The sequence below is a fragment of the Syngnathoides biaculeatus genome, chromosome 8 (genome assembly GCF_019802595.1).
Source record: "Syngnathoides biaculeatus isolate LvHL_M chromosome 8, ASM1980259v1, whole genome shotgun sequence".
Taxonomy (NCBI): Eukaryota; Metazoa; Chordata; class Actinopteri; order Syngnathiformes; family Syngnathidae; genus Syngnathoides; species Syngnathoides biaculeatus.
Window position 1 is genome coordinate 16829440 of NC_084647.1, and position 24233 is coordinate 16853672.

The window sequence follows — 24233 nt, forward strand, 5'->3', positions numbered from 1 at the left end:
ATTACCAGCCATCCATCACTCCGAAGATTATCTGGGGTCGAGCCCCCCTTGTGCCCCCTCGTGCCCTTTTTGCCTCACTCTGGCCCCTTGCAGAAATGTGGTCTCTGCAGCAATTACGTCGAGTGTGCCCTGAGACGCGGCCTAGCGGGAGCCGGTGGCCCCCGTGCAAACACTGCCCCTGTTGTGACGGCCGCCGCCCGCCTGCCTTCTGCGACGTCGACCCCAACAATGCCACATTCACCCCCGGCCGCTGTTTACAGGAAAAGGACTGGCAGGCCCGCGTCTAAAGAGAACGCATTTAGTTTGTCTACAAGCGTGAGGCCGGGGTCAGCCGGCCACCTGACTCCCGCGTCACGCGGCGCTGACTTATGGCGCGGGGTGTCACCGTCGTAACAAGAGGTCGACGGCGGCGGTGCCCCTCGTACAAGTGGAGACTCACTTCCTCTCACGATCTTTACAATGTGCTCCTTCAGGGCCGCCTCGCCAAGGCTCAATAGTGATGGCCGGACTACGGGTAGTAAAAAGTGGAATGTACAAAAAAACATACACAGTGGAACCTTGGTTTCAGAACAAATCAGTTTAAGATTATTGAATAAATAAATAAAGTGTGTGTGTGTGTGTGTATATATATAATTTTTTTGAGTGATCTGATCACTAAAGTGCAAAAATTGCATGGATTTTTTTTTCCCCCATTCTACAATGATTGGTTTGAGCAGTATTTATCCGTAATCGTCTTGGTCTAGTTTGAAGACAAAGTGACAGGCAGCATGAGAACGTCAGCAGCCAAATCAAGCAAACCAAAACATGGGCTATAGTTTACAGGGCTGACACGAATTGCTGTCCTCAAGTCAGCATCATTAGGCCATCACGTCACGTCATCGTGTATCCTCTCTGTGTTTACGTAAGCGTGTTAACGCTTGTCTGAGTGACAGCCCGTCGACTATGTCGACTTTTTGTTGTCGCGCCTTGCAATTTCGCATGTTTTTGTTCCTTATTTTTTCCAATTTGCTAATGACCATATGTCTCGGCGGAAGCCGTTGTTTCTGCAAATGAGCTTTTCGCACCTGGCCGTCCTTTTTAGTCAGTGTTGTCGGCTCGGGTGCGAGCTCGATCTGTCTCCGTTGGGGTTCAGTGTTTTCAAATGTGCAAATTGGCGTTGACGGTGTCACTCACGTCGACTCATTTTTAAGTTCTGGATTAAGGGTTAGTTATATTTCCATGCACTGTTTTCTTCCTCGGGTGAAAATAATCATCCACTCCCCTGTAGGAATGTGTGAGAAAGTGCAGAGGGAACGCCAGGGGGATTCATTGTGGTCTTTTGCCACTGTGCTTGTGTAATCTGTTTCTAGGATTTTACATGATGTGCTTAAGAAAATACAATGGAAACTCTTAAAGCCAAACATAATCTGTTTCAAATTGTTTGGATTGGACATTTCCCCTGTAGGAAATCACATAAATACAAGTAATCTGTTCCAGGGGCTAAAAGTGGTTAGCATAAATTTGACCGGGAGTAACCAGGGTGAAACACAATTTGTCTTTTCTCAACAGCAGTTGTTAAGCATGAAAATAAAAGCATGAGAAAAAGTTCACATAATCATTTGACCCTTGCTAAAGTGACTTGTTGCATATATGCTGACATCATGCAAAATTTTGCGGACAGGTGTTTTTTTTTCTTTTTTTAATTCTACAAACTGTGGTTGAATAGTTCCAGTTGAACTACTCCTGTGTTATGTGTGAAATTAACAAACTAATAGTGTCTTTTATTTTCATTGAATCGCCTCTCCAGGGCTCGTGTGCATGAAGTCGAGCACGTCAGTGGTGGAGCTCGTTATGCTGCTTTGTTCTCAAGTAAGTTTGCCTTTCGCTTTGTCCGGAGAAACATTTGACCCGAGGTACGTGCGTTTGTCTTTGGAAATTTTTGACCTGAGATATGTGCTCCTTGGACGCAAATGTTTTGCTGTGGTGGCCTTGCCTCACCTGCATAACTTGACGTGAGAAATGAGTACGAGCGGGCAATGGAGGAATAATTGCTTTAATTGATGAGCTGGTCCCAAAATGGATGTCTAAATGATACATCCATTCATCCAGCTGCTTATCCTCACAAGGGTCGCGGGGAGTGCTGGTCCCTATCTCAGCTGTCAACGGGCAGGAGGCAGGGTTCACCCTGAAGTGGTTGCCAGCCAATTGCAGGGCACATAGAGACAAACGATCGCACTCACAATCACACCTAGGGGCAATTTAGAGTGCCCAAATAATATTGCATGTTTTTGGGATGTGGGAGGAAACCGGAGTGCCCACTCAGGGGAGAACTTACAAATGCCACACAGGCGGGTCTGGGATTGAACCCGGGACCTCAGAACTGTGAGGCCACCCAGCTGATCCACCCTGCCGCCCCTAAATGGTGTAATTAATTGTAAATAATTTTGTGGATGCCCAAGTAATGCCGTGCAGACCCCAGTTTGAGAACGAATGTGGAAACCATTCATTGCTGTTTGATTCTTTGGTATGCCCAAAAAATGTTCATCATTGTGACCTGTTACACGTGTAGTCACAAAAAACACTAATTCAAAATATGACGAATATAAAATACAATCACTGAAAAACGCAATGTGGGGAGAGCAATAAACTATGACCCCCAATGTTTTGCCCACGTTTCCGTGAGTCAAATCAACCCAAATAACTTAAGTTCTGTGCGTTATAAGAAATTATGCTATTAATCTGTGGCACCCACAGATATTTTGTACATTTGATAAATGAAAATAGCACTGTTATATAAAAAATATTCAAAGAGAATGTAAAGAAAGCTGTTTCATTAAGTGTAGTCAAACCAAAAGTCTCTCACGCACTGTCGTATTTGTGTGTTGAGTTGTCTTTAAAGGGTGTGGCCTAGTTGATGAAATTTGGTGAGCGCTCTCATTTTGCATCTTTGTGTACGACTGTTCTGTTCAATAAACGGCTGAAATTACATCGTCAACTTTGCCCACCCTCGAGGGCATTGCAGTATTTTTTTTTTTTACGTCCCTCGAGTGGCAACATTTTTTAAGCTAACTTTACGTCAAAATTTGGCAGGCAACGTAATATTGAGCCAAAAATTAATAACTTAGGGCAATTATTTCGATTTTTGAAACTTAGAAACTGCGTCGATTTGACCTGCAAGCGAGCAGAGGGGTTAAATAGTCGTCTCTGCTCCCGGCGCTTAGCATATTGTCGTTTTGTTTATGTCAAAAGTTCCTGCCGCAGACAACCGGGAGCAGCAGCAGCAACTTTCTCGCCTCACCACGTCCCCCCACTCACCCCCCGCCAACTCCCACCCCTCCGGTGACTGATTACCTCGGAGCTGACCCTCTGAGGCTCTTGTTAAGCCCTTGTTTTAAGCAAGGTCGGAGCCCCGATGTAGCAGTTGGAAGGGAGATATTTAACATACCTTCTGTCAGCCCATCAGTCTTGCGTCGGGAGGGCCATAAGGAAGCCATTACTTGGTGCCTCTTTTGTGGATCCAGACCACGAGAAGGTGGACTGTCCCAGCCCCGAAAGTCCTCTCTCCGGCAGGGTGCTCGGCCTCTCTTCTACACGGGGGCTGTCATTCACAGTCTCTCCCAGCCCCCCAAAAACCTGCAAATAGAACAGCCGGTGTTGAGTTACTGAAGGTTCTCTGACGGGCCAGCCTTTCTGTGGCTTTTTCTGCGGGCCGTTTGGATTTATTGAACGTGAGAGCATCAGCGACCCGGCCCAACCCCCGGAATTCTCCCATGATCCTCAGTTTCTGCCGTTAGAGGGTCTGGGGATGAAACTCAGGCGGAGATATCGATCAAACGACAGCGCCTCAAAGACTGACCCGAGAAAAGAGCTGCGCGCCCTTTGACGGCCTCTCACGCAGAGACGGACCGGCGCTGTGTGCACAAACACTGCTACGGCTTTTAGCAACCGGCAATTTTAACTCAACAATATCTGGACTGTGATACAATTGTACATAACTGAATACATACACAAAAAAAGAACAAGATACAGACTAAATGCTGACCATTTCATGCGACCCCAAATTTGTGTAATTGCCTGTAGAAGCCACGAGATCGCATCAAAACAGTTTGTCTAAATGAAGCTCCTCAACTGACTTCAACATCGCGCCTCTGCACCAAGATGCCACCAGATGACGCAGAAACAACAAATAAGTGAATTCTTCCTCCAAAATCCTCCAATAAGCGAATTTGCGGATGAGAAATCACAGTCGCAGGTGTTCACTGTAGCTTTTGGAACGCCCCTCGTAAACCGAAGACCCACAGGAGGCAATCCTATGTATAAAACGCCAACTTGGTCTGTAATATTTTCAGACAGATTTCATTGACCCTTGAACCCTCACTGTTTTGCGGCCCGTCACTTTTCTGCATAAATTAGCGCTAACGACCCACCTCCTCCTCTTATTCCTGCATTCTAATGGCAGCAATCACGGCGCGCCTCACGCGACTTGCCGCAGACGCCCAGCTTCTTTGCTTTTCTCCGGCTGAGCGAAAAGGTCAAGCGGCTCTGTTTCTTGTAACAGTTTGAGTGTACGCGAGGGAGGCGGGGAGGGAGCAGGCGGCGGGCGCAAAGGAGTGGAGCCAGTGGAGATTTAGTGATGGAAGGCGTCCAGATGTGGAGAGGATCACCGAGCAGATAAAAGCAAAAGCTCCATGCGCACTGACAGGTCAGATCTGAGTGCTCACAAATACTCGCTGCCCTGCCGAATCTCAGCGAGATGAAAGCGGGAAACGCCCCCACCTCCTCCTCCCCCCCACCAACACACACACACACACACACACACACACACAAAGAATACGAGTTATGGGAGTTCAGGTTTTTAACTGTGTTCTGTCATTGATGAAGAAAATGCTGAAAACGATCCGATGGCTGACATTCCCACAGACGCGAGAAGGAAAAAAGAGAAAATACAAATTAGTCAAATGGATGTTCAACGGGGAAAAAATAATTGCAAGAATAATTTGATTTGAATCAAACAATAGAACATGTGGTTAGTGTCTGTTTTTTGTTTTGCAAAATTACTCACACAACCTATCAAAATATTTTATAGATACCTGTAAGAAAATGCCTTCCAGAAACGCGATGGTGGGGGTTTAGTTACCAGTCCATCCCTTTAGAAGTGGGTCTTATGGGGGCGAGAATAAAAACTAAAAAAAACATTTGTAAACATTTCAGTTAAGTGGTAGCCACTCATTTTTCTGTCTGCAAACATTTTGAAATGTTCTATAAACATGGAGTTGAACTCCAAACATTTCTGTCCGAACCTTGTCAAACCGAGTCGCTTACTGTAGGTGTCGCACGCGCCTCCGTTTCCGTGTTTATTTTTGTCACGTGAACGCCGGAGCGGGGCAGGATCCCTGTCCAAATCCACGACAGCTTTATTCTGCAGGCTGACACGGTATCACGGAAAAGGGGGAGCGGAGATCGGGAGGGGGGATCTTTTGTGTTAGGGTTGGGGGGGGGGGGGGTTACAAGGAACATTTGGACACCAGATGCTCAGCAGTTTGTTTTCAGCGTCTCCTTTAGTTAACACATGCGCGGGTCACTCCCATGTCCGCCGCCATATTATTGTCAGGTATGACAAGCAAAATCACTCATGAGCATGCTTGGGACGATGATGCTGTACGCTGAAACGTCTTCAATAAGCTCCGTTATCTGATCTGGATTTGTTCTGATTATCGTTTCCCCTCCGTGAGTTTACAGGAGAGAGCTCGCTTTCCCACAGCGAGGGGAGCGTCCTTTTAATCATTTCCAGAGATGGCGAATGGCAAGCCAGGCAGGCGTGCGGGGCGGGCGAGGAGTGTTGAGGGGGGGCAGCTCGCTTGCTAATCTGTCACCGCGCCGGCCGAGCGAAATGGCCACATTTAAAGCGGGAGGATACAGTTTCATCCCGCAATTATGTCTCCACAGTGTTTACAGAGCTTTTCACCGAGCTTGACGACACGATCACACATGTGGTTTGCAGCTTCTCGCCTCCACCATTGTTTTTTTTTTTTCTCTCAAACTTTACTTTCTTTTCTTACCAAATGAGATGATCTTAGAAATATGCAATGCCAGTGGAATTCACTGATGCAATTTACATGCCAGTGTTCTTTTCTTTTCTTAGGAGTGGCAGAACTCCATACAAAAGAACGCCGGCTTGGCCTTTATTGAGCTCATCAATGAAGGAAGGTAGGCAATCAATCCGGCACAAAGTGAGTTTTTCCTATCGATGCCAAACAATGTCACCTCATCTGTAGCGCTATTTCCATGTGAACAGCGACCCAAGTGCAAACCTGAGGGCGGGTATATTAATTGGAGCTGCAAGCAGCGACGGGCCCCTTTTCATGGATGAAAGTCGCATCAAACTTGGATGTTTTGCTTATCCCACATGAGGTGACGAAGGCAAAAAGCCTTATCCTAATGTCAAGAGTTCTCGCTTCTGATTAGGGATTATTTGGTGGAATCCCCAAGTAGGAGTTCATCCAGCATTGGAAAAGGCTGCTTTCAACTAAAATGGCGGACTTCAAGGGCATTGAATTTTTTTACGTGTCCGCCGAGGTGTGTGATGATACATATGATGCTGAGATTGGAGGCTAATATTTCAAATTTTCCAGGAGTCCTTGCACTACCTCTTTTCTCGAGTCCTTGAAATGATAATCAAACTTTTCGTGGCACGCGCCACCTCCATACTAAATACCGTAAGGCAAAAATGCTTCTTCGCGGGCGCCCATTTATTCATGTTTAGAATATCAGCTTCAAATGGGCGCACACTTAGGCGAGTTCTTGGAATTCAACCAAAATGGCCACTTCAATCCAGAATGGCTGATTTCCTGTTCAGTTTCATATCCTTCAGGTTTTTTTCCCCGTCATTTCGAGAAACTGGTATAAAAATAAATGTAAATCGGAGTGTGTATGCAGAAAAACAGTTAATAGAGAGCAGGCACACACCAGTAATATCCACCTCGTCGCGCAGACTCGCGGGGGGTCCCCGCTGAGCTGATCACGGGCGGCTCAGCCTCCTCGCCCATCTGCTGACCCATCTGGCACGGCCCCCTGCTCCAATGCCCAGCCGGGCCCGGGATTCTTTCAGTGCCCCCCTGCCCCGTTGGCGCCAGGATAAAGAGTCAGTGTGGCGGCACACTGCGCTATCCATGGTTCTGATTTTGATACCGCATCAGCTGTCTGTTAGCATTGCTAGCTGGAAAATAGTTCAATTCAAAAGTCTGTTTTTCATTTCAGATGAGTAGAATTTAGTAGGAATTAATTTAAAAAAACACAGCCGACCTCCATGAAAAGCCACATAATTGATGCCCCATTAAGAGCTTTATAATTGCCTATATGTGCCTCAAAATAGCATCAAAGCACTACTTGTGTCTAAAAGAAACTCAACTCACTTCAACATATTTGGTGGACTTCAAGATGCCACCAGATAGCCCCAAAGCAATTCTGTTCTGCTAGTGAATTGGCGAACATTTCAGCAAACGCAGGCTGTTCCCCCTCGAATAAATTGGGGAATAGAGAAATTCGCTAATTTCGACCCACAAATAAGCAGGGACTTAACCCTGCTCTAATTTGTAAATGTGGTGTAACTCTTAATATTAAGACATTTTTTTCACATTTTCATGGCTATGTATGAATGTTTTTTGCACAGTTTCCTACTAAATTTGTATCAACACAAGCTGTGCATAGGCACAGTGACAATAATTCAGCATTAGTTCAGGCTTGTTAATATTCTTTTTTGTTGTTGAATTTTCTACTTATTTCCCATCAAAACCCGCTCAAAAGACTGTGGTACTACAACTTGGGCTGACAGAGTAGTTCCTGTTCTCCCAAGAGTTGAGTAGGATTCTGTAGAAAATGTTAAAACAATGCCATATGTTCAAATTCAGTGCATAGAAGCCTAGATTTACTCCCCATTGGTTTGCAAAATTATGAATGTAGCAGGATTCAGTTTTTGAATCCTTTCCAACTAGATTCTCATGAGAACCCATCATCAGCTCATTAGTTTTGGAGCATAACAGCTGTCCGAAATGCTGACTTGGAATCTTTTTATTTCTATGTGATAAACTGAAAGTCTTTCTGGGGCACCAGGCAAATTACAGTGTGTATAAAAACGCTTTTAATTAAAACAAAGCCAGCCTAATGATGTGTAAAATGCTCCACAATAGCCGGGATTTGTTTTCAATTATTGTAGTGGGATTCAAATTGGGGCCTCGGTCTTTTAATGGTGCAGAGGGACCTGCAAATGCTTCTTCCGAGTCGAAGCCCTTTAAAAGAAGACAAATGATTTTGTTTTTCCAAGAACACTACATGTTGAAAAGCATCTATGAATATTCTCTCAAGGTTGCTGTGTCACGCCATGAAGGACCACATTGTCCGCGTGGCCAACGAGGCCGAGTTCATCCTGAACAGACAGCGAGCCGAAGACGTCCACAAACACGCTGAGTTTGAGGTACAATTTTTGCATTTGAAAGTTCATTTAATTGAAGTCCGTGAGCCTCAACTGTGGGTGTTAGAGCAGTGTTTGACTTGAATGAGAATCCAGCACATTTCACAAACATGCACTAAAAATAAATACGGATGAAAATGATAATGTAGAATTTTATAGAAATGGGTAGCTAGCGTATGGCAGTCGGTAGGATAGATTTGTTGGTCTTTAGAGCAGGGAGGTACAGTTGATACAGTCGGTAGCGTAGATTGGTAGGCAGGATTGGTTAGTTAGTTGGTAGTCACTTTGGGCAGGTGGAAAGGTTAGGAAGCTAGATCACAAGGTCAGTACTCGAGGGAGGTACCTCATGCAGTTAGGTGGTTAAGTAGGTAAGTACATTGGGAAGGTAGGTAAATGGGATAGATCGCGAGCCAGGTACAGTGGTCGGTAAGAAGGTGGTGTTGGTACTGTACATAGATTGGTTAGTTAAGGTAGGTGGGTAGGTACTTAGTGGATAGGTACAGTACACATATGTAGATCATGTTGCTCAGACGTTACTCGACAGTAGGAAATGACCGGCATATCAGAATTGAATTGCTAATCCTTGTATGATTCCGAAATAATAGTCTATCAGATGAAAAAGCCCATTTGATGATTTGAAAACTATCTCTTGTTTTCTTTGTACAGTATTTTCCTCACTATAAGGTGCACCGCATTATAAGGCGCACCTTCAATGAATGGCCTGTTTCAAAACTTGTTTCCATATATAAGGATCATAGAATGGACGCTACAGTAGACACTGTGGTTACGTTATGCATCCATTAGATAGAGCTGCACTAAAGGCTCCATATCGATTCATATATAAGGCACACCAGATTATAAGACGCACTGTCGAGAAAATGAATGGCTTTTAGGTCCGCCTTACAGTGCGAAAAATATGGTAGTTTAAAATGAGTTGCTTTAACTGCCAGTCTTTAACCAAAGATAGACACCCGTGTCTTTGGTTTTGAGCCTCTTAGTGCCATAAATCATTACGAGCTGGGAATAGCTGCGGCCTTTCTAGGTAGCCAACTGGCTAGCTAGCCTAGCCAACTCCGGTCATCTTTCGCGCTGTATTGTAGTAGGTTTGTTAAGAGGATACATACAGTAACTATTTAAATAGAAGACGCGAATGAGTTTCAATGTGTGTTAAATATACAGGTAGTTTTTGTGTGCACGTCTTTGAGGAAAAAAACGCACTCCCCCAGACGGGCAGATTGGAGCAAGCAGCGTGTCACCTCTGTTAGCACCACGTACGTACGGGGAGTGATGACTTTCTTATCTGCCAACAGCAGCCGCCCTCAAACGGCTGCTTGATTTACAGTCGCCCAAGATCCTTGACCCGACAGATAAACTGGAGGAGACGTCTGGATGTGCAATGTCAGAAGAAGACGGGGGCGCGTTCGGGGGTGGTTGCTCGCATTTACCTGGGCTCGTCCGTCCCTCCTGTCTCCCGACTCCAGACAGCCCACACTTTATTATCGCCGCCGTGACTCTCAAAGATGGAAGACGCGGAGCGCGGATAAGACGCGTTTACAATTAAGGCAGCGTCGGGGGCGGCGCGTCGAGCCCTCGAAAATTATATTTGTCACGAAGCGTCATGTGGCCACGCGCAGATCGGGTTACCCTCTTGATGAGGAATACGCTGAAGTATAATAGCTGACAGATTTCAAAATTGACGCAGGAAATTCAATTATCTCCCGGCTTCTGTTAGCAAATTAGATTTTGAATATTAGCCGCCGTACTCCCAGGGGGGGTTTGTAAGACAATCTCATTTAAGCAGCGAAGATATGGAGTCTGTCTAGATTACTCTGAAACCCTCCTCTGTACTTTGTGAAATGATAGATAGATAGATAGATAGATAGATAGATAGATAGATAGATAGATAGATAGATCAAAAATTAAATCTGTGCTGCTTATTATTTCTTGAATGCCATTCAGGTAAATACTTTATTATATGTAGTGTATGTACTGTATTTTCCGAACTATGAGGTGCACCGCATTATAAGGCACACCTTCAATGAACGGCCTATTTGAAAACTTTTTCTTATATAAGGAGCACCGCATTATAAGGCGCATAGAATAGACGCGACAGTGTAGACTGTGTTTACGTTATGCATCCATTAGATGGAGCTGCGCGAAAGGCTCTATCTATCCATATATAAAGCGTACTGGATTATAAGGCGCACTGTCGTCTTTTTAGAAAATTAAAGGCTTTTAGGTGCACCTTATGGTGCGGAAAATACGGTAAATCAAAATTTTGGGGCATTATTGGCATATTGAATGTATTTCTTTAATTTTCTGTTTGCTTTGTATGAATGTATTTTTTTGATAAATTGAAAAATATTTTTTGTTCATTTTTTTTATTTCATAACTTCATTGAATTTCATGCATTTTCATTATTTTGTGGTATACATCACTATTTTCCCAATGTAATGAACATTTATGATTATTGTTTTTATCTATTTATTTTGACGGCATATATTTTCTGGGATGAGTAAATGCTCTCACTTGGATATGAAATCATATTCTATAGATGATGGCTATTAGAGAGAGTACATGCTATACTGTACAATATGTTTCGTTTGTAAGTCAGCCTTGTTATTTTGCTCCACGCCAACAAGCCTATTTGCTCTTAAAAAAAGGCCAATAATAGACTTGGCACGGTGATATGTAGCTGTGTTTCGTCCTTGACAGGTGACGGTCCTCGCGGCTCTATTAAACTATTTTCCTTTGTGGTTTTAATAGCCCCGTCCTCCTAGCAGGGCGCCCCCCTCGAACGGACTCGCCTTGGTGAGCTGGCCGTGATTTACGGCCCTCCTCCGAGGGAGCCCCAATATATCTCTCCGCTGTCTGCTAATATCTCGGCGCACTCAAGTGTGTTGACTGAAGCCGGAGCATTAGTCAGAGTGACAAATGCTCCATTAGAGGATGTGGATAGTTTGCGCTCTTCAAATGTTCCTCGAGGGTTATTACTGCTGTCTGCATGGATATTGGGGTAGTTTACCAAAACATGCCTTTTGTTCCAAACATTCTTTTTTTTTTTTTTTTTTTATATAGCTATAGGTAAATGATTCTAATACCAGCCCCACACACAGCTGCTCAAAGAAGACTTTATATGAGCAGCTGTATGTTATGAGCTTTACACATTTTCTCTTTTTATTCATTGATTCAGACCAACTGCGGTCAATACGCTGCCGAGAGGCGAGAGGAAGAGAAGATGTGCGACCACCTGATCGGCGCCGCCAAGCATCGGGACCACGTGACGGCCAATCAGCTGCGGCAGAAGATCGTCAACATCCTCACCAACAAACACGGCGCCTGGGGGACGCTGGGCCAGAGGTGAGCGGCCTCTACAGAAACGTTTGCAAACAAAAACTTAGTTGCAGAGTGAAGATGGCAAAAGTGCCTGCACTGAGACCTGCACCTTACGTCTTAGCTTGATTGTGTGAGGTGCCAGTTGAAAATTTTGTGAGGTAAATGACTTGAGAGACAGGACCACATCTTTAAATGATTGTACTTATTGTTTTCAATCGGTACATTTATTCAAAACTATATAAGGAAGAAAATTAAATCACTGAGGGACTAGCGAATAAATTGACTTTGCTGTGTTAGCACGGTCGCATTCAAAATATACATCTGTAGCTAAATTCCAGTTAGATATTTTTAAGGGTGGGTTTAGTGCAATTACTCACCTGTACATTTCTGAAATATTCAGATTTCTCGGCTAATTGAGGTTTTGAGGAGAAACGATACCTTACTGACTAAGTTATCCGTTTAAAACATGAGCCACCGTCGAGGTTTTAGGAAATACATTTAGTACCAACCAGACAAACAGCTAATGCACACACACAACAATATCATTAGGAAGAAATGTAAGTAAAGAGCAATGTTTAGCTTGATTTTATGCGACAGTACTGTAGTTTAAAACCTACTTGCAATGCCTGCATTGTTTTTTTGATGACTACATTGCCAGGCACTGCCAGTATGAGCGACTTGCAAATGGTTAATACAGGGTGTAGTTTCCTCAACGGGCTAATCTTGATGCAGCATTCCTTCTATACTTGCACCAAAAAAAGAGGAAACAAAAATAATCCATGACGCAGTTGGTTTGGTTAAAGAAAATTGTTTACTCGAATTCAAACTAAAAATAAAAATTGTTTCCCTGTCGCATGGGCACAGAAAATCCAGGTCAAAGAACAAAAATACAAAGAAAATCATGATGATGATGGATGTTAATGATGATGGTCAAAAAACTATTTCTCCCAACCCTCCATATTTCCACTATCCATCTTTTTCTGTCTAACCTTAGTTCTTCTTCCGGTTCATTATGTCATCGCAACGTATCAACTATGTAGCAAACCTCACATCCTCATTTTAAATATCATAGAATGCAATATACTCATCATCCACATCATACTTATCATAAACAATACACAATATTACATAATTAAAACTTAGCTGAAAATATTTCACTAATTATTCTGACTGAAAATATTTGAGGAACAGAAATAATATTTAGGTTCTTACACATGGAAATCGCCTGTTCACGCAATGTCTGGATGGCGTGTCATTCACATCATTCAAGTACGGCATGTCCAATAGTTGTTGGCGTGCATATGTGTGTGTGTCTGTGTAGATGGCTACTTCAAGTGGTTGGGGAAAAAAAAATACCTTCACCCAGCTCAGAAGTGAAGTTTTACAAATTGGCATTGACATCCACGTAGGTTTATGGACCTTAGAAATGTATATGATAATAAAAAGTTGCTTGCTACTTCCCGTATTTCATTTACTACAGGGGTTTTCTGGAATGTAACTACAGTGCGGTGGTTGATCCACAGCCTCAAAATGAATGCCATTTAATGAATGAATGAAGTGAATGCTTTCTGTTACCCCCACACCACCCAAATAAACATGCAACTAATGTTTTGGTCCCGCAATCAGATATGCATACGGTCGTCATCATCATCCTTCCGCAGCCCCCCGACCAAAAAGTCAAAATTTTAGCAACAATCGACATAATACAACTGGAGTGTTGCTACAATTCGGTATACCAATCTAATTCTTTGTCTTATCTTTTCCCCCCCAAATTACAGCATGGCATTTTTGTTACGTGAATTGTTTTGAGAGTTCTCTAAATTCTGAGAGGCAATGAAGGCATCTGAATGTGCTCAGATAAGCGAGTCATAGTAAATAGGTCCATACAAAACCCCTCCTCTGAGAAGTTTGCTCAAAACTCTACCGTAGTGGGATGAGACTGCGGCTTAATGTAATTTTCCCAGAATCCTCCAGGGTCAGCAAACACAATTACAGCGCGGGGCGGCCTTAGACCCCTAAGGGGACGCTTGATTGGCCACTCATCCGACAGTTTGGGTGGGATGGGGTGGGGGGTGTTTTCTGTCCAGGCATCCATTGACCTGCTCAGCAACACACACCAGCACCTGGTGGTTGTTTCGGACTGTGCCTCCTCCCCCCACTCTGCTGCCCTCACGGGTCCTGTTAAAATAAGCGATCTTCCACCTCTTTGCTTCTGGACAGCGAAGGGGGACGATAAAGAAGCAGCTCTTGTTTTGGACTAACCGAGCGCATAAGGGATGTTTGTTTCAGCAGAACTCTGCCAAGGTTTTGTGGTTATTTATTTGGTGATTAGCAAGACTGCCAACAACAAAACCACCCACAAAACAAATTTACTAGAGCAGCCGTCGTAGAAATGAGAAGACGGCAGCCAACCTCATGAAGTGCTTTCATGGAGACTCCATTTTACTGAGATCGCGTAATTTTAAGTATATGAGTTGATCACTTTTTTTTTTTTTCACACAAGTTTGTTCAGTGGTAAACCGCATTTTCGCGCTCAGTTATTTTGTTTTTGAGGTGCGGCTCACCTATTTCATGGTTTTGTCCTCAGGCCAAAGCCTTGTCTAACAACCAAATATTGGTTTGGCTCCATTTGGTGGAATCTTGGAGCCAAGGAACCCTGTTGAAGTTTAGGGAGAAGCTTCATTTAGTCAAGGCCGTAGACTAAAATCCATAGAACCGTTTTGACCAATCACTAATCGTGTATTTGACTGGGTGATGAGTAGTAACGGGCGGCATGGTGGCTCTGCTGGTAAAGCATTGGCCTCACAGTTCTGAGGTCCTGGGTTCAATCCCAGACCCGCCTGTGTGGAGTTTGCATGTTCTCCCCGTGCCTGCGTGGGTTTTCTCCGGGCACTCCAGTTTCCTCCCACATCTCAAAAACACATCAACATTAATTGGACACTCTAAATTGCCCCTAGGTCTGATTGTTAGTGCGGCTGTTTGTCTCTATATGCCCTGCGATTGGGTGGCAGCCAGTTCAGGGTGTACCCTGCCTACTGCCCGTTGACAGCTGGGATAGGCTCCAGCACTCCCCGTGACCCTTGTGAGGATAAGCGGGAAATAAAATGGATGGATGAGTAGTAGCATAGAGTAGTGATTACGAAATTCTCTCTGAGCACATTTTACATTTTATGTTGCTCTAATCAGAAGTAGAATTTTAACAAGATGTTTATGGTTGCAAACGCTTCCATGAAATGCACTGAACCTTGAGTTGGAATGGTCAGATTCCCCCCTCCCCAAAAAAATAAAACAAAATTCTGGGCTCTTGTTCAAATATTTATGGGTCTCTCCCTCTCTCTCTCTCTCTCTTTCTGTGCCTGACGCAAAGCCTTTCAATGGATACAAAAGACGGCCGTGTTGTAAATGGCACCGCAGGAAAAAAAAAAAGAAAAAAAAAAGCAGCAAATTCAAATTTAATGGTAACCTGCTGTTGAAGAAAAATGACGCAATATGCCGCCAAGCGCTCGGGGGCGACGTCGCATGCACGGCAGCTCAGCCTTATTCAATGCTACATTAACTTTTCCATTTATGCCGCTCTTGTAAAATATAAAGCCCCTCCGGCGTGTTGAAGTGGATGCGGAGGGGGCCGACAAAGCTTAGCTGTAAATGTTTATTTTCAGCCTAATGCACTGAAATCTCAAGTCCTGCCCCGGGATATTTATCATTGCTGTTGCATAAAATACTGTAGAAACAATCTGATTTAAAGGAGACATTTATATTGGGGGTTAGGGGGGGCAATTTTAAACTTGTCCCAGCTGCCTTTACCCTAGACACACCCTATGGTGTATTGCTGAAAATCGCCCGTTTCGAAGTGAGTGAGGTTTCGCCCCATCTTCTCGGATGCTGTGCCAATTGGCTTTTGTTACTATGACAACAGGGGCGGCGCAAAGGCATTGCCACGAGGCGAATGTATTCGATAAAGTGAAGAACAAAAACGAGTGCCTGAAAAGACAAATATTCACTCGTGACTGCCGCAGAGTCTCGTAAACTCCCTGCCATAGGCGAGTGGGACCGTGCACATATACGGACACATCCTCAAAACAGATAACCAAGTGTTTTTCTTGGTTATTTAACTCATTTAAATTCACAATTGATAGTTGGACAGGCGCACCCAAGACCATCTTATACTTTTACAAACAATTAGTCCATTATTTCAGTATATGTCCCCCTTAAAGCTTTGTGTATATACAGTTTTGGGGTGAAAAAGTAGGAGACCTCTGTTTGATGATACTTTTAGTGATTTTACTATTGATAGGTACTGTGTATGTTTGCATATAATGAAAATATTTACCCATAAAATAATGACAATCCCTTTTGAATTCCCCCCTCCAAAAAAAAAAAAACGTCATTTAGAGTATTTTTTTGCAGTCCTCAAGTAAAAAAATCTCCACGTGCTTGCTTTTCTCTGACCTATATCAATCCATCCATTTTCTTTGCCGCTTATCCTCACAAAGGTCATGGGAGTGCGAGAGCCTATCCCAGCTGTCAACAGGCAGGATGCGGGGTACACCGTGAACTGCTTGCTAGCCAATCGCAGGGCACACTGAGACATACAGTCACACTCATAATCACACATTTAGAGTGTCCAATTAATGTTGCATGTTTTTGGGATGTGGGAGGAAACCGGAGTGTCCGGAGAAAACCCACACAGGCACGGGGAGAACCTGCAAACTCCACACAGGGAGGGCTGGGATGCAACCCAGGTCCTCAGAACTGTGAGGCCAAGAATTTCCAACAGAGCCACCGTGTCCCCCCCTATGGTCATGGAAAAATATGATTTGACTGCCTTTGTTTCTTCAGTTTTGTGTTAATTATTAATGTGCGGTAGAAGTGAAGGTAGACTTGTTTGGACAAATATAACAATGACAAAAATAGCACAAAAGAGTTTAATTTTAGAAGTGATATCTAGCCATTTTACATGGGTTTTTTTTTGGGTGGGGGGGATAATATAACAAATTATTGAGAACAATAAATTAATGAATCAAAGTGATCTAATCTCCCCCCCTCCCCATTCCGTAAGTATAGCAAGAACAATGCAAAGGAAGCGAGCAGCTTTTGTAGTGCTGCTTAGTCACGTGAGCTGAGCGGAGACTAAGCAGATCTGGCTGCGGGGCTGCCGCGTTAGATCACGCTATATGGCTCCTCCATGATGAATGTCCCCCACTCGGTATAGGGCAGGCATAGGAAAATCAATAAGCCTCAAATTGAAACAGTATAGGCTTGTATTGATCTGGCACGCTAAATCAAAACGAGGAGCCCTTTTATACGTCTCTGTGCGACAGCTCCCTGCCTGGTAATGACACACTATCAATTTTGGCTTTGCACTGATAAATCAAGTTGAAAATTGGATGTCAGAAGCATTTTTCCCCCCCTCTGGAGTGGGAGGAGGATAAGAAGGGAGTGATTTCCCTTGCCCGCTGGTTGCCTTTGCTGTTGACCTCTGAACTACCACTGCCGGATTATAAAGTTCAGGCCGGTCCAAAGTGAAAGTAGATGTCAAGGTTGATGAATCCATCCAGGAATTGCTGTGGCAACAGGGGCAGCATTTCTCCTATAATGTCATTTTAATAACATAGCAAGCTACTGGATCATGCGACCGTACTGCACGTGCGCAATGCTGAGCATATTTTTACTTTTCTTTTCTCAGGGTACAAGTTCAAATTCAATCACGTTGCGATGTTGTGCATCCCCCCACCCAAAAAAAAAAAAAATGCGTTAATTGGATACTCTAAATTGCCCTTCGCTTTCATTTTGAGTACCGTATTTTCCACACTATAAGGCTCACCGCATTATAAGGCGCAGCTCCAATGAATGGCATATTTTAAATGTTTTTCCACAAATAAAGCGCACCGCATTATAAGGCACATAGAATAGACGGTACAGTAGAGGCCGGGGTTACGTTATACATCCATTAGCTGGAGCTGCACGAAAGGCTCAATATTGATCCATATATAAGGCGCACTGGATTATAAGGCGCACCACCGGCTTTTGAGAAAATTAAAGGCTTTTAGGTGCGCCTTATAGTGCGGTAAATACGGTACATATGGTTGTTTGTCACTGAGTCCCCTGCGATTGGCTGGTAACCAGTTCAGGGTGGACCCCGCCTCCTGCCTGAAGATAGCTGGGATAGGCTCCAGCACTCCGGCGACTTCTGTGAGGATAAGCGGCTCAGAAAATGGTTGGAACCTATTCCAGGCTACCCAATGAAAATAAATCAGATATTTACGTTGCATATGCTTTTCCGAAAAGCCCTCAGATGCCACAAAAGCCAAATCGGAACGTGTCAAGGAAGTATGTTGAAGTGACACATTTTACTGTACAGATGAGCTTTTTATTTCAGTGTTGTTAGCAGGAAAAGTTCCAACTCGTACTAGTTGCCTTCATTAGTCCATTGCTAGCTGATCTGAAGCCTTTCATTGTACGCTAACGTCACATAACTTCGCACAAATAGCAATAAGATAGCAAACTGAGCAAAGGAGGCTAAAACAGTTTTTATTCTGGAGCTGGGGTGGGGGGGGTGTCATTGATAGCTGACAAAGGATCATCCATCCATTGGTGACCGCAGCAGACGTTAACCTTAGCTGACTGCTCTATTGATTGTCAACATTTCTCCTGTATAATTACTTTTTTTTTTTTCCGTAGCAGCGAGCAAAACCGAGGCCGTCTATTGATCTGCGTTAAGGCAGCCGACCAGTCGCTTCCCTCGGCTCGCGGCTCGTTTCATCTCTCACTCGTGACGAATGGTCACGGTAACTCTTCCCTTTTTATTTTATCATCATTACGCACCTGTTTGGTCTCACTTTAAAAAGCCATCCAATATAATACACAAGCACAAGGGCATCGGGAGGAAGGTGACGTTCGGGGGTAGCGCATTTTATCGTTTGCGGGGGAGGGGGGACCACGGTTGGATACGTATCTAGATTTTCTTCCCAAAGTTTACATTCTGCACGTACTCTACGTACAGTGTAAATCTGCTGATTTATAAAGAAGTTAGCTGTCAAACTTTTTATTTATTTTTTTATTGGTAATGCGTTACATGGTCATCACTCAATAATTAAAAGAAACATTTTTTGAGTGACTAAAATAATTACTTTTCAATGACAGGAGATTTGGGAGAACGTGCGTTGGTCAGATGAAACCAAATTGAGCTATTTGGCATCAACCCCACAAGCTTTGGTTAGAGGAGGTGTCACGTCCCATCAGAAACGAGAGTAGGACCCAAATGCAGGAACTCGGAAGACGCAAGGTAGTTCAAGAAGAGACACGTTTATTGTGTGCAGAGGTCGGGGCAGCAGCGGTAGTTGTGACGTCGGGCGAAGAGAACGGATGAGCGGACAGGCAGGAGTCGGTACACGGGGAAACAATCAGCGCAGGCAAAACTATCGAAGGAGTCAGGCTTACGGGGTTGGTCGGCGAAGGGACGAAGGTCGGTACACAAAGGTTCAATCAGGGATACGAGAGTGCTGGAACGGGGCATGAAGCTCAACGAACTGGCGGAGGACCAGTCGTCACCGGGTCCTATATATACGGGGGATGATCAGCCCGCATGAGGCACAGGTGTGTGCCTCCCAATTCGCGCAGCTGCACGGGCACCCGCACAGCTTGTGCTGAAGCGGCAGGATCATGACAGGAGGGGGGAAAAAAATGGATGACTCAAAGAAAATCATCCACACAGTCAAGTGAGGAGCTGGAAACGTGACGTGTCGTGACGGCTTTTTTACTGCGAGGGCGTCTTAAGCGCATTGAGGTGTTGACTGACCAAGTCTTGTACTGTCAAATCTTGGATGACACTTTTGAAGGAAAAGAGGAAAGTCTCAAGAAAAAGCATGTTACGGTCATGGAGTGGTCGAGTCAGTCTCCACAGCCCAACCTAGTAGAAAACCTTTTGGAGGCAGCTTCAATTTTCCAAGCTGGAACCAAGAACCTTGAAGGATTTCCAGAGTTTCTGGAAAGAGTAGTGGGCCAAACTCCCTATGTGGGCTGTGCACAAACCCGCTGAGCAACTGCAAGAATCTTGTCATTTGCCATGGGATCAAATGCTTATTTCACTCAATTTCAAAATCTATATTACTGTATTACTACACATGGAGTTCATTAATTGATCCATTCCCTCGACATTTGTTTACAATGCCATGATAATGCGTGAGTAACGAATATTTCATTGCCTGCATTTATAGGTGAAACTCACCAAAAACTCTGTAATTTCCCCCTAATGACAGGCTCAGTTTGGCTCCTCCCTATTTTGCAATGATCTCTTAAATCGCCGAGATGTGATTGACATCACTTCCTGCTGGTCCTCCAGGCAATCTTGAGTTCATTATGTAAAAGCTCGATCTGTCTGGGCTTTGCTAACCTTGCACGCGGCGTTAATTCCATCTGGGAAGGGGCCCGTTGGTTTCCCGCCGGCTAAATAACAAAAGTTTAAATTTATTTATTTTGTTCCAAGCTACGGCTCGCGGACGTCGCTTCCTTTTGTCCTCAACTACAATCGCAACCACTGATCTTTTAAAAAAAAAAAGACAGCGCATACACATCAAGCGGTATGTCTATGTCGATTGGTTGAAGCCAGTTGGCCGCCATCTTGATACTCCCAAAACATGTGGAGGACATTGTTGACAGGTTGGATTATGGCGAGCTTTTTTCTCAGTTTGGCATGTAGAATTAAAACTGGTCTTGTGAGCTTGACATTTTTCAGTACTGGTATCATGAAGGATTTTTAATTGGACTTAGTAAGCCAAAAAAGGCTAAGTGCCAAGGAAAACCCAGAAACCTTGCATATTACCTAGGGCTTGATTTACGTGACGTTAAGTTTTCCCAAAATACACTGTGAAGCACTGTCATCATCACATAGCAAAACGCTCAGCATTTTTGTCATAAAAACATGAAATTTTAAGTCAATCACTTAGATAAATTTTTGGAAATAAGGACTTGCAATGGGAAAATACATGTTAAACACATTGTTCATTTGTTGTCTCTGCGACATCCTATTTCAGACAGAAAATTTAAACTTGTTTCCTTGCATTTGAAAATCCAATTCAATGTGCAGAGTTCTGTATTATGAAATTCAACACTTTTTTCAAGTGAATTAAGCTCATCAGAAAATAAAAAAACCCTTTACAAACAAACTTTAACAGTGTCAAAGTAAATCTTTCTAACTTACCTGTGGAATCTTTTCTGACAGCCACGAAACTGGAGATTAACGCTGTCGCTGCACAGGTCGGCCTGGTTATTTTGGGAGTATCAAGATGGCGGATGGCGACTTCAGTTTTGGTGGCCAATGAGTTTTTTTTTTTTTTTTTTTTTTTTTAGATCAATGAGCGCAATGTCAACGCCAATAGGTAAACGAACGCCACATTGACTGCGCCGATGATGATAAGAGAGCCAACGAGATGATAGCGTGGTGGCGATTGCTCACCCTGTGCGCTAATGTCAGTCACCACAAAGTCAGGCTTTGGATTCCTCTTATTGCTTGGCGATCAACACGTGACGTGTGATCAAGAGGGAAATTACTGATTATTGTCTTTTGGCTGGCTTTGCTGGCCACTTTGAAAGCAGCCCATCAGCATGTGGCTGCCAGCCACCCCTTTGCTGTTTTGTTTTATTTCTCATCTCGCAGCAGCTGTTTGGTCGGCTTGACAGACAAGGTTTTTTTTTTTTTTTTTTTAAAGGTTTGTTCACAGACGAATGACTTTCATCATGCGCTGATGTGAACTAACGTTTACTTGAGATGTTTTGCTCAGAACGGCAGCCAGAATTTTCTTTCTTTTTTTATACTTCCTGACTGCAAAAGGAAACAAGCCAGAAATGTCACTTGTTTCAGGTCATGAACCACCCCCCACCAAAAAAAAAAGCAGATTCATATTTAAAGCACCATGGGTGTACTCACATTATTCCATTAGCATTCTACTTATTTATTTTGTGATGAACAGTGGCATGTTTGTGCCAAACATCTTTTGACATTATAGCCAAAATTGTTTTTACTGGACCAATAACGCTTTTTAACGCGTCTTTTGGAGATTTCGATGTTATGTTTTTCCAAATTTTGAAGCTGAGGTTGAACTTTTTGACTCCAAAGAGCGCTTTATTTTAGACACGATGATCCAAGCATCATCAAAAGAACAGCATCCCTACAGTGAAGCGTGCTTTGGGGCTGTTTTTTTTTGTGAACTGTTCCAAATTGCGGTGAGCGTTGGCAAAAAACATTCAGTGAAGAAAATGCCAATGCCAAAAAAGCCTACTGGAACAGTTAAATCAGTGATTCCCAAACAGTGTGCCGGGGTACATTAGTGTGCCGTGAGTGCTCTTCAGGTGTGCCAATTTTATGTAATTGCTAAAAAAAAAAAAAAAAAAACATTTATTCCAAGAAATGTATCTTTATTCATCTATTTATACCAGTGAGGCACAATGATAGACAGAACAAAAAATACTCTTCTATTCGATGGCAGGAAGTACATACAGTAATTAATCTATCCATTTTTGGTGACATTTATTTTTGTTGGTGTGCCGTGGCATTTTTCAATTGTAAAATATATGCCTTGGCTCTATAAAGGTTGGAAATCACTGACTTAAATGTATTGAACTTTTCAGGTGTGTGCTGAAGGTGCAAAACTCTAATATGAAAGTTGTTTAAACCTCATGAAAACCTATAAAAAAAAAAAAAATAGCACTTCGAATGTGTTTGCCATATAGTGGCCACACGAACAACCAAGTATGATACCGACTGCCGGTGACAAATTCCTTGTATGTTGTCACTTACTTGGCCATTAAAGCTAATTCTGATATGATATTTTGGGGAAATGATTCAAACAGGAAAGGTCTACAGTGATCTGTCTTAAACTGTGTCCGCTTTACCCACAGGAATACTTGAGCTGTACCTTGCAATTATTGTAGTATCATTAAAAAAGAAAAAAAATGTACAACTCCTTATTGTTAATACATTCAAAGCAAAGTGTGAGGCTACTGGTAGAAGAGATAGCAAGGGTGGTCAACAATACAGAGCAATGGAGAGTGTGGTAAGGAAGTGAAGAAACTGGTCCAAGCGGGGTGGAACAGTTGGCGGAAGGTGTCTGGTGTTCTATGTGACAGAAGAGGCTCCGTTAGGATGAAGGGCAAAGTCTATAAAACAGTGGTGAGGCCTGCCATGATGTACGGATTAGAGACGGTGCCACTGAAGAGACAACAGGAAGCAGAACTGGAGGAGGCAGAAATGAAGATGCTGAGGTTCTCGCTGGATAGGATTAGAAATGAGCTCATTAGAGGGACAGCCAAAGTTGGATGTTTTGGAGACAAGGTAAGAAAGAGCAGACGTCGATGGTTTGGACGTGTCCAGAGGTGAGAATGTGAGTATGTTGGTAGAAGGGTGCTGAGGATGGAGCTGGCAGGAAAACGAGTGAGAGGAAGACCAAAGAAAAGGTTGATGGATGTTATGAGGGCAGTGGGTGTTAGAGAGGAAGATGCTTAGATGGAAACAGATGACAGGCTATGGCGACCCCTAACGGGACAAGCCGAAAGAAAAAGAAAAAGAAGATGACAAATATATGCGATAAAGGTACTGACAGTTTGGTCTTTGAACAGATCATTTGTGCTGTACTTCCGTGACTTGTCGGGGGGAGTGCATTAGATGCTTGACCTGAAAGGCTCTGGTGCTGATTTGTTTTTTAATATACATTTTCATCACTTTTGTGTGTACTTGCATCCCAGTTGAGTCAGAGTGTGTAAGGTCATCTGGAAGAAGAGACTTCTTGTCCTCGCAGTTACATACATGTGTTAAAGGCGCACACAAGTGTGTGTGTGTGTGTGTGTGTGTGTGTGTGTGTTGAGAGAGAAACCAGCCGTGGCTCCCCTTGAATAGAATTGTCACTGATTACTGGTATTTATAATAATTACCCCCTCACTCATGTCGCCAATTGACGCCTTTAAAAGGAGCATAATGGTGTTTTATTGAATCAGCATGTCTGTGTCCTCCCTGCTGGCTGCCTGACACAAATCCTGCCGCCAGTATAAATAGAATAAAAAGGGACCCTTTATCGTGAGTTGGCCCCTTCTGTGGACGCGTGTGTGTATGTATGTGTGTGTGTGTGTGTGTCCGTGTATGTGTTCGCGCGGTTGTCTTCGTTTTCCAAAGAGGCTTAAAACACACCATGTTAATATTGTAACTGATAGCAAACCGATGTCCTTCCAATATCTTAACTTCAGGTCAAAAAAAAAAGAGGGGGCGGCTAATCTTTACACAAACAGACATATTTTGTCGGACAAAAGTTGTTAGGTCAGACATTTCCAAGATAGCCATAATATTATGATAGTAAAATCAGCGTTGAACAAGGGAGGAAAGAAACATTATAACAAGGGAATCGAAAGAATATAAAAAAATACATAATATCAAGCCGTACTTTCATTCCATCCAAGTAAGGAA

General features: G+C 43.5%; 1 protein-coding gene across 2 annotated transcripts in view; it reads left to right on the plus strand.

Annotated features, from left to right (window-relative positions):
- LOC133504630 (neurobeachin-like) overlaps positions 1 to 24233 on the plus strand; it is a 239147-nt gene that overhangs the window by 107742 nt on the left and 107172 nt on the right. For both annotated transcript variants that reach the window (XM_061827086.1, XM_061827087.1), the window contains exons 33-36: positions 1787 to 1848; positions 6122 to 6186; positions 8341 to 8449; positions 11640 to 11806. In XM_061827086.1, the coding sequence (XP_061683070.1) occupies positions 1787 to 1848; positions 6122 to 6186; positions 8341 to 8449; positions 11640 to 11806 (403 nt within the window). The remainder of the gene's footprint in view (positions 1 to 1786; positions 1849 to 6121; positions 6187 to 8340; positions 8450 to 11639; positions 11807 to 24233) is intronic.